Source organism: Doryrhamphus excisus, linkage group LG6 (assembly GCF_037039965.1).
Source record: "Doryrhamphus excisus strain RoL-2023G ecotype Guam linkage group LG6, RoL_Dexc_Guam_v1.1, whole genome shotgun sequence".
Classification (NCBI taxonomy): Eukaryota; Metazoa; Chordata; class Actinopteri; order Syngnathiformes; family Syngnathidae; genus Doryrhamphus; species Doryrhamphus excisus.
In genome coordinates, this window is record NC_136362.1 from 9,034,138 (window position 1) to 9,045,178 (window position 11,041).

At 44.5% G+C, this 11,041-nt stretch overlaps 2 protein-coding genes and 1 long non-coding RNA gene across 4 annotated transcripts; 1 reads left to right on the top strand and 2 right to left on the bottom strand.

Moving 5' to 3' along the window:
* Window positions 1–505: 505 nt before the first annotated feature.
* On the top strand, window positions 506–5,515 carry e2f5 (E2F transcription factor 5). Its single transcript, XM_058069155.2, has 8 exons — window positions 506–821; window positions 1,452–1,561; window positions 1,633–1,794; window positions 3,489–3,594; window positions 3,666–3,921; window positions 4,714–4,854; window positions 4,916–4,954; window positions 5,022–5,515. Exons 1-8 carry the CDS (start codon window positions 690–692, stop codon window positions 5,096–5,098), a joined length of 1,023 nt encoding a protein of 340 aa, XP_057925138.2. The 5' UTR covers window positions 506–689; the 3' UTR covers window positions 5,099–5,515.
* Window positions 5,516–6,803: 1,288 nt separating this feature from the next.
* On the bottom strand, window positions 6,804–7,478 carry LOC144898610 (uncharacterized). Of its 2 annotated transcripts, none has more exons than XR_013627508.1 (3): window positions 7,142–7,478; window positions 6,995–7,066; window positions 6,804–6,912 (listed from the first exon to the last, which is right to left on the bottom strand). It is a non-coding gene; the product is annotated as an uncharacterized LOC144898610 (long non-coding RNA). The 2 variants fall into 2 exon arrangements; XR_013627507.1 differs by having other exon boundaries at window positions 6,995–7,069.
* A 739-nt stretch (window positions 7,479–8,217) lies between these two features.
* LOC131126528 (uncharacterized) lies at window positions 8,218–10,608 on the bottom strand. The gene is made up of 3 exons (XM_078791367.1): window positions 10,453–10,608; window positions 10,089–10,175; window positions 8,218–10,005 (listed from the first exon to the last, which is right to left on the bottom strand). Exons 1-3 carry the CDS (start codon window positions 10,570–10,572, stop codon window positions 9,835–9,837), a joined length of 378 nt encoding a protein of 125 aa, XP_078647493.1. The 5' UTR covers window positions 10,573–10,608; the 3' UTR covers window positions 8,218–9,834.
* Between the last annotated feature and the right edge of the window lie 433 nt (window positions 10,609–11,041).

Consider the following 11,041-nt stretch of genomic DNA (forward strand, 5'->3'; position numbering starts at 1 on the left):
CTATCCCAGCTGTCTTTGGGCGAGAGGCGGGGTACACCCTGGACTGGTCACCAGCTAATCACAGGGCACATATAGACAAACAACCATTCACACTCACATTCATACCTATGGACAATTTAGAGTCACCAATTAACCTTTTTGGAATGTGGGAGGAAACCTCATGCACGGGGAGAACATGCAAACTCCACACAGAGATGGCAGAGGGTGGAATTGAACCCTGATCTCCTAGCTGTGAGGTCTGCGCGCTAACCACTCGTTCGCCGTGCCGCCCCTATTTTGAATGTGTAATTTTTTTAAACTTGGCAGTAGAAAAAACACTTTATTACTTTAAAAAAATGAGTACAAGTGGTACAGATACCACAGTAGAAGATTGTTTTCTATATCTTTTAAAAGTTTGACCTGATTATTTTGTTATTTTTTGTTAGCCATATTGATGTCTCTTTGCACGGGGTCTCTCAGGCGGAAAATGCAGGGATTTTGATTAAGGAGGGGCATGGTGACAGGGAGGGCACGTGCGTGCAGCTGTTACCATGGCAACTGCAAGCTAACGTAAAGTCGGTTCATTGGGAAGAAGAAGGTCCAAACAGGTAGACCATTTTTTTTTTCCCAGGAGTAAAAGTGAAATGTTCGAGAGTTGAAGTTTTGACGCCTGGCGGCTCGTTCGGATACTTCCTATTATTGACGCCGAAATGGAGTTGGACAGGACGGGAACGGGACCCTCGACGACACCGAGTCGCCACGAGAAAAGCTTGGGGCTCCTCACCATGAAGTTTGTCACTTTGCTTCAAGACGCCAGCGATGGCGTTCTGGACCTGAAAGTGGTCAGTGTGAGCGAAGGAGGAAGATGTGTTTTGAGTCATGGTGGTGTTTTTTTATGTAGGCGCTGGACAGCTGACATGAACAAAGGGCGACCTCTCTGTCAGGTGTCGCTTTTTTGTGTTCATGTGGTATAGCTAGCCGGCGCCGCCATTACTCTTGAGGTTAAAAGTTTTAAAGGGAACAACGACTAGCGACCAAAACAGTATCTTTCTATAGCACATTTTAACCCCAAAATGTTAATTATTACAAACAAAACTTGTATTTACTTTGTAGTAGGGGGTGCCCTTGCTTTTTTGCTGTTTTAGAGTACCGTCAGGTTGACGTTCCACCATCTTTGCTGTATTAATACATCTGTGTCACGCATGCTAGTTGTACCAAACACGTCAAAAACAAAAAATTATCAGCCACCTGAAACACCAATTAATTGTTTTAAAAAGTGGAGAAAGTTTGCCAGATTGACCGCTGTGACGTCACACCGGCTGCTCCAAGCGCATGCCCGAATACAGTGCACCTTTCTGCGCCACGCCAGGTGGCTCCTCCCGCTCTGTTCCCTGGTTCTCCTGATAGTAGTGATGTGGTAGTAGTAATGTTATGATGTGTTATGATCTTTGATTTTGTCTTTCAACGGACAGGCTGCAGACAGTTTGGCCGTGAAGCAGAAGCGGCGCATATACGACATCACCAACGTCCTGGAAGGCGTGGGCTTGATTGAGAAGAAGAACAAAAATGTCATCCGCTGGAGGTTTGGTGAAGAACAAGGTGAAATGTAAGGTTAGGAGTTTGCTACATGTGGGTGCTACATGTGCATTCAAGGGGGGAGAACAATGCCAGTCAGACCCAGCACGATGCGGACCAGGTGAGGTTTCTGAAAGCTCAGATCTCTGAGCTGGAAGCCCAAGAGAAAGAGCTGGACATCCAGAGGACGTGGCTGGAGGAGACCACCAAGCGCTTGAAACACGACCCCATCACCAGCAAATATCCTTCAAGGTGAAAGGTTCTTAGGCCACATCTGTGTGCTAGTGTCTTCAAGCAGGCTTTTCTTTTATTCATTCATTAATTCATTTTCTGCCGCTTTTCCTCATGAGGGTCGTGGGGGGTGCTGGAGCCTATCCCAGCTGTCTTTGGGTGAGAGGCGGGGTACACCCTTGGACTGGTGGCCAGCCAATCACAGGGCACATATAGACAAACAACCATTCACACTCACATTCATACCTATGGACAATTTGGAGTCGCTAATTAACCTAGCATGTTTTTGGAATGTGGGAGGAAACCGGAGTACCCGGAGAAAACCCACGCATGCACGGGGGAGAACATGCAAACTCCACACAGAGATGGCCGAGGGTGGAATTGAATCCTGGTCTCCTTACTGTGAGGTCTGCGTGCTAACCACTCGATCGCCGTGCCGCCAGCTTTTCTTTTAATTCTAATTTATGCTACTGACAATATTTTCCCTTATGACTTTATTCTCCTAAAATTTCCACTTTCTCGTTGCAGTACAGCTTTTTTCTTTTCCTGTTTTTTGTCTTGCAGATTTTTTTTTAAATTTCCAACATTTTTTCCCATGTCAATTTTCTTCTCTTAATTGTTGTATTTGTCCTTGTCATATTTTGGTCCTTAGCATCCTATTAGCTAGCTAACAAAACAGCATAGCCCTAACATGATTCAAGAATTCTACATGACACTTCTTAGCCAATGCTGGACTTGCTTCATCCATAGCTTTTTCATCCATATAGTAGTCATGCCAAAATGTTGCGTTGCTGCTGGATGTTCATCTCATTTCCCCCAAAAAAAGGGAGCTTTCAGACAACTATAAATGTTGTAAACAGGTTTTCTATGTCCTAAATGTCTTATTTCTTTGATTTTGGTAATGGTAATGGTTTAATTTCATTTCAACATGCATCAGATTACAATTGAATGCATCACATAATCAGTTCACAGTTCCACATGTCCAAAAGGAGTAGGAAGAAGCAAAGCTTATTAAATCCTACCCCTCCATCTGGTACTTTTACAATCAGTAACTGTTACATTTGTTCACTTCCTGCTTTCCATAATACAGTTTAAGGTTTTGTTTTTTTGTTTTTTTTAATTAATGTACCTCATACCAAAATACAGGGTGATATTTTGACTTTCACTAGAACTTTTCCCAGAGCTGTTGTTTTGTTTCCCATAACAATATAGTATTTTTCCGGAATATTTGCTAATGCTAATGAAATGAGGGGATTTTTCGTCATCATAATAGGAGTTTATTCTCCTAAAATTGCGCCATGTTTTCTTGTTGTGATACAACTTTTTTTCTGTTAATATTTTTACTTGATTGGAGTTTATGGTAAGATGACGGCATATGTTTGAGTTGTGGATGTTTTTAGTGTTCTTGTTAAATACTATGTTTAGAATGTGGTGCGGGCCACACTTTGGACACCCTTGCCTTGACTATACATTTTTCCCGGCATCTGCTCTTTCACATGTGCTTTGCTCTCCCAAGTCTTCCTGGTTCATTGAGGCCCTCCTGATCCTCTGAAAGCCGGGCGGCAGAGAAGAAAGGCGCCGAGGAGCGGATTAGAAATAGAATGGCTGTCGTCAACCAGGCTAATCTCAAATTGCTTGTTTTTCCACTTTGTCTCGGGTGTCCCCCCTGGCTTGTAATCCTCTTTGCTTAACACGCTCCCCACTTATAAATTTGTGACGCATGAGGACATTTGCAACGCGTTCAGCGGCGACACCGTTCTAGCTGTGGTGGCGCCATCTGGGACTCAGGTGGAGGTGCCGCTGCAAAAGGTCAGTCGCTGCGACAGCGCTAATGTAGGCTTTTTGACTCATTCAGGATTTTCTGCTTCTTTTTGTGGCAGACGGGGCAGAGGAACTACCAGGTCAACCTGCGCAGCAATGCGGCACCCATCAAGGTCTTGCTCATCAACAGGGACTCAGACCGCACTGCGCCGGTGGTCTTCACCGTACCCCCCACCGACGAGCTCCGCCCCGTGCTGATCCCGCCCATGTTCGACTCCTGCAGCCGGGACTCCCTGGGCTCAGACCACCAGATGGCGCTGGCGGATGACCAGGAAGTGCTGACGCCATCATCCTCCCCTCCAGATGCACACCTAGGTAAGGGTGGGGGGGGGGGGGGTACATAAAGTGAGAGAGCATGCAGAAGTTAACATATTCACACGAGCACAGGTGGTGCTGGAGCCTATCCCAGCTGTCTTCGAGCGAGAGGCGGGGTACACCCTGGACTGGTCGCCAGCCAATCACAGGGCACATATAGACAAACAACCATTCACACACACGCATGCACGGGGAGAACATGCAAACTCCACACAGAGATGGCCGAGGGTGGAATTGAACCCTGGTCTCCTAGCTGTGAGGTCTAGATGCCAAATGTGTAAATGTGCAAATATACCAGTGTACAGTGACAGTTATGATGTTGTCACTACCAACAGCACTAAATTCATCACATAGCAACTTAACACCCAAAAGTTGCACCTGATACAAACGTGTATCAGGTACACCCTGGACTGGTGGCCAGCCAATCACAGGGCACATATAGACAAACAACCATTCACACTCACATTCATACTTATGGATAATTTGAAGTCGCTAATTAACCTAGCATGTTTTTGGAATGTGGGAGGAAACCGGAGTACCCGGAGAAAACCCACGCATGCACGGGGAGAACATGCAAACTCCACACAGAGATGGCCGAGGGTGGAATTGAACCCTGGTCTCCTAGCTGTGAGGTCTGCGCGCTAACCACCCAAACGTGAAAAGCGTAAATGGTTATTTTGTAATTTGTAAAACAACCCCAACATATTTGCATCAAAGTGAATTTTTTTTTCTCCTTGTTTTAGTGAGGAGCTGATATTTCCCTGAAATATTCTTGTCACGCCGCTTCTGCAGGGTGTCTCCATCGGCCGGTGTCAGTGTTGGAGGTGGAGCAGATGGACCTGGCTGGCCCGGAGTTCCAGTCTGTCGTGGACGTGAGCAGCCTGCTGAGACACACCACCATGGGGGAGTCCACCCTGAAGGTGGACCGAGACGGTAGGTGATGGAGGAGCAGCCCACTTCATACACAAGTATACTGTTATTTCCTCTCCCATAGAAGCTGTAGGCCTCTTGGATGAGCTGATGTCCGCTGATGGTAAGCACCTTGAACACTGTAACATGGCTGGTGTGTGTGTGTGTGTGTGACGGGTGTTTTCACGCAGGCATGGACTACAGCTTCCACCTGGATGATAACAGGGCTGTGTGTGACCTCTTTGACGTGCAGAGCCTCAACTACTGAGCTCAGGACCTCGCCTTTGTTTCCGCCGTGAAAGATAAAGTATACTCCCCAGTTTGCCTTTCCTCACGCACACACTTTACGTTGTCCACTTGGACCCACTCAGCACATACGTTGTGGACTTTTTTTTATTTATGACATTTCTAAAGTCAGTGCGTCTAGGTTCGGATGGTTTCCATGGCGACAAACCTGCGTCAAAAGTTAATTGTGGGCTTGACACTGCCTTGTCTTTTGCTTTTTTTTTCACATTTAAAAAAAAAAAAGTCATTTCAAAGAAACTGATGTTTATGTTCTCGTTTGTGGACTGGAGAAGGTCCCACCCGCCTTCATTGTCACTGAAGCTCTCGCCTCAAGTGGCCGTCACCAGACTTTTGTTACACCTGCTTGTTTGCACTTTCTCAATAAATGGGTGCAGTCTCATATCACTCCCCCTCCTCTCTATACCACAAACACAGTAAATAACATTCTTACATTTATATATATACAGTAAAGTCTCGTTATATCGATATTGTCGGGAGTCGGAAAAAATATCGATATAACCGGACTGTCGATATATCCGATCCTGCGCCGAACTGCATTAAAAGTGGGCAACAATGCGAGCAGCTTAAATCAATCTTTGCTTAAGGATTTCAATACTAAAAAAGAACACGGCGAACGGCTGCTTCCAGTCAACTTTATTTTTCACACTTCCACCACCAGAGCGCAGCACACACACACCGATTCCCGCACTTCCTGGTTCTCAGGTCATGCTCAACCCGCCCCACATAGCTGGCCAAACACATGCCTGCATGTACATATGAAAAACAGTGATTATTGCAAGCGATAAAAAGATATCTGAATACAACACAATTAAATACATGTATTTGTACGCTTGTGTCTTCGTTGGAATAGGTGTGTATGCTATGTCAGTTGGTTCTTCTGTTGTAGGCATGTGTTTGGCCAGCTATGTGGGGCGGGTTGAGCATGACCTGTGAACCAGGAAGTGCGGGAATCGGTGTGTGTGTGCTGCGCTCTGGTGGTGGAAGTGTGAAAAATAAAGTTGACTGGAAGCAGCCGTTCGCCGTGTTCTTTTTTGGTATTGAAATCCTTAAGCAAAGATTGATTTAAGCTGCTTTTGTATCGATATAAGCAGACCAAATTGGCTGGCGGGAGATGAAAAGGGCATCGTAGTAACCGGATTATCATAATAACCGGGTATCGTACTAACGGAGCTAATTATATCATAAAAGACTAGAAATTTGCCGGGAAATGAAAATAGTATCGTAATAAGTAGTAATTCGTTATAACCGATATAACGAGACTTTACTGTGTATATATATATATATATATACAGAAATGTATTCATTCATTTTCTACCGCTTTTCCTCACGAGGGTCGCGGGGGTGCTGGAGCCTATCCCAGCTGTCTTTGGGCGTGAGGCGGGGTACACCCTGGACTGGTGGCCAGCCAATCACAGGGCACATATAGACAAACAACCATTCACACTCACATTCATACCTGTGGCTAATTAACCTAGCATGTTTTTTTGGAGTGTGGGAGGATACCTACGCATGCACGGGGAGAACATGCAAACTCCACACAGAGATGCCCGAGGGTGGAACTGAACCCTGGTACCCTAGCTGTGAGGTCTGCGCGCTAACCACTAGACCGCCGTGCCGTCCAATGGATCAATCAATGAATATAATGAAAGAAAAAAAGCATGGCCAAGGGTTCTTGTTGCATAGTTTAATGATCAGTGCGTGTCACTGGGGCTGCATGGGTGCAATCTTCATTCCTGCTTTTGCGATGAAGGGGCTTTGGGTTACTCCTCTGGCTGGCTAAAGAGACGGAGAGCAAACACGTCATGAGTGAAAGACAAATTTACAAAGCACGGTAGGTTGAGTAAGAATGAGAATGTACTTTTACTAAAAGGCTGCACGCTCCTGGTCGCAGGTAGCAGTAATTGTAAAAGTATCGACGTGCAGGTCGTCCCTTCTAAGGAAAACACAAGCAGAATTCACTATCGTCATCTTTTTTTAACGCTTGCAGAGATAAAGCGCTTCTTACCCGTGGAGGAGACCGCCGTGCGTCGTCCGTCATCAAAGTGGCGGCGGCTTCCAAAGAAGCCAACGCCGTGATGACGAGCAGGACCAGCAGAACGTTCTTATACATGGCTGGTGGAGCTCGGGCCTCAGGGCTCTTATATACGGTTCTCCGGCAAGACCACTTCCTCACATCTGTAATATTTCACATCACTGGACTTTCCCAAGACCATCAAACCTCAAACACGCACGTCATTGTCTTTTCCTATTGCAACTTTCTGCCGTAATATGACTTTATTCCCATATTGTTCGAACTTTATTTAGGCTTCCTTACTACGCGCGTCTAGAAAGGTATGGGATTTGATTTTCTCATAATCTCAAAAGTGCACTACATAGCATCTTACATGACACTCTTCATTGTACGTGCGTCGACCTAGAAGTTATCCCTCATTCAATGCGATATTTAACCTTATTAGAGACCTTTAGTCATGAATTAACACCCCTATATTCACCTTTACACTCCTATTACCTAATAGAGAGAAAATGACATAGAAAAGCTGTTTACCACCTTCTAAAGACACTTTTTAAATTAAATTAAACACATTTAAATTAAACATTAAACACCCGTATTAGCCAATATGGTAGACGGACTAAGAGAAATAAGGCTATAGACGTTAGCATTGACAGGCTACTTGGTGGCTCATCAATACTGACACACAATCCTGACCCCTAGTGGCCAGTGTAGTAGAATACTACTGCAATGGTGGACTAAACGGTTGCATGGCAGACGAGCAGTTAGCACGCAGGCCTCACACCTAGGAGACCCGAGTTCAATTCCATCCTCGGCCATTTCTGTGTTGAGCATGCGTGGGTTTTCTCCGGGTACTCCGGTTTCCTCCCACATTCCAAAAAAACATGCTAGGTTAATTAGCGACTCCAAATTGTCCATAGGTATGAATGTGAGTGTGAATGGTTGTTTGTCTATATGTGCCCTGTGATTGGCTGACCACCAGTCTAGGGTGTACCCCGCCTCTGGCACGAAGACAGCTGGGATACGCTCCAGCACCCCCCACGACCCTGGTGAGAATAAGCGGTAGAAAATTAAAGAATGAATGAAGTTTTAATGCGAAAAAAAACACTCATTTGGGCGCTGCAGTGACATCAGCCTCCTTCTATTTTCTCCCTCTCCCGCTATATTTTCAAGTGAAGCTTAGTCCCAAGTTGTTGTTTTCCTCTGCGGTTGCGTACTCAATTTGAACCACACCTTGTACTTAAACGCCTTTTTAGTGTGGCGGAATGAAAGGAATTGCATCAAGGGTGGGTGGCGTTTACTGAAAGAGGAAGTGGCACAATTGGCTGTGACACCAGGAAGTAAACAAGCCACTTGGTCACTAGGTGATGCAACATTGGCTTCCTCTTTTGCTCATCTGCGTTTGATGTACAGTATTCATTATGGCTGCACTCATTTGCTTTGCTTCCATCACTTTATAAAACATAGCAAGTACTGTAATACATCCTGTCTACGTAAAAGCTCCTCAGGCCTTGCCTACAATATACTATACATATAATACTCGTGTATATATACTGTATAGAATATGTTCTACATTGTTTGGAATTTTCTACATTGCTCCTTTTCCTCCCAGCACTAGTCCTGCTCAGTGAACTCGGGCATTCCATAAGTGATGCCATAGGAGTACTATCACTCGATAGTATCACTGTACTGTACTGTACTGTATTGTACTCAGACACACAGGATGTTTACTGTCATTCTGGCCAACATTTCTCACTTTACATGACATGGTACACAGCATACACAACTTTACCCTCAACAACACTACTACTACTACTACTACTACTACCGGTAGAAGCTTTTCTGTGTCTTGTTGTCTCTTATGTGTACTATATCGGGTAATATGAGTGTACGTAAAGGTGACTATAGGGGTGTTATTTCATGTCTGGAGGGCTCTAATCATATAAAAAAGCATACTTAGAAGATGGTAAACAGCTTTTCTGTGTCTTGTTGTCTCTTATGATGTGTACTATATTGGGTAATATGAGTGTAAAGGTTACTATAGGGGTGTTATTTCATGTCTGGAGGGCTCTAATTATATAAAAAAGCATACTTAGAAGATGGTAAACAGCTTTTCTGTGTCTTGTTGTCTCCTATGATGTGTACTATGTTGGGTAATATGAGTGTAAAGGTGACTATAGGGGTGTTATTTCATGTCTGGAGGGCTCTAATCATATAAAAAAGCATACTTAGAAGATGGTAAACAGCTTTTCTGTGTCTTGTTGTCTCTTATGATGTGTACTATATTGGGTAATATGAGTGTAAAGGTGACTATAGGGGTGTTATTTCATGTCTGGAGGGCTCTAATTATATAAAAAAGCATACTTAGAAGATGGTAAACAGCTTTTCTGTGTCTTGTTGTCTCCTATGATGTGTACTATGTTGGGTAATATGAGTGTAAAGGTGACTATAGGGGTGTTATTTCATGTCTGGAGGGCTCTAATCATATTAAAAAGCATACTTAGAAGATGGTAAACAGCTTTTCTGTGTCTTGTTGTCTCTTATGATGTGTACTATGCTGGGTAATAGGAGTGTAAAGGTATCTTAAGGACTGTAGGGTTGCTATTTAATGTCTTGAGGTCCCTTTTGTGTAGCTAATAGAAATGCAGTATTAGTGAGTGTAAATACGTAAATATGAGTGTCATGGTTTATGTATGCAGCCACTGTAGCCCACAGGAGTGGATAGGAGGAGGCGGTGGTGGTGGTGGTGGTGGTGGTGGTGGTGGTGGTGGCGGCTGCTGCTGCGGCATGGTAGGAGGAGGCGGCGGCTCCTGCTGCTGCGGCATGGTAGGAGGAGGCGGCGGGGGGTCCTCCATTACCTAATAAGAGAGCCAAAGAGAGATCAGGTTGAGGAAAAATTGATTGATTTCTTTGAAACCTTGTGAAAGAAAAAGACTCCGACCTCATAGGCGCCTACTGCACAGGCTCCAGGTCTCCAGATGCAGTTGGAGTTGGGCCTTCTTCGCCACATTGGCGGCCTTTTCGCCTCCTGTACGACACATCACACATTATTGTCTCTCTGTACTTGCCACCTTCTTTTCTATTGCACCCTAAACACAACTTGACTAGTTAGGACCCTTCCATCGACCCCATGTTGACTCCTTTCCAGCATTCATGCTAACACCATAAGCTACAGTAATTCATACATTAATCCATATCCACATCAATAATCCAGAACATTGATTATTGACAGCACTAAATGACCAATAACCAAAAAAAAAAAACAATAGGAAGTGATATCATGGAAGGAATGAATGTGGTCTTACCTGGGGAGGGGAAGGGGGATACGGCGGTCTCCACGCGGTGCGAGCGTCGGCCAACCGCAAGGCCGACAGCAGCAACGCCAGCTGCACGCACAACACGGCCGTCAGCACCCGCGTGTCCATGTTCGAATCTGTGGCCCGTCGTCACGCCGCCTGCTTATAAAGCTTGTTTACATCCGTCTCCCAGACATGCTAAATGGGGTCTTCCTTTCACGTCCCTAAAGACACCACGCCTGTTTACATAACTTCCTTGGAATCTTCAAATCTTATTTTACATACTCTATCGGAATGTTATGTAAGACTTACCAGAGGATTCCACAAGAAAGGCTTGGGTGTCCAAAGTGCGGCCCGGGCAACTTAACAAGTAAAACAAAAAGGAAGAAAAAATTTAAAAATCTGCAGTAATTTAAGAATAAAGTGAAAAATATTAAGAGGAAAAGGTTTTCATCTGAGAAAGTCATAATTTAATAAGTAACGTTTTTTAAATTTTAGTAGCATAAAAGGCTACTAAGTCCTAACAACCAAAACAACCAATAAAGTTGGAATTCTTGAAAAAGTTTGAACATTACGTGAATAAAAAAGTATTATGGAA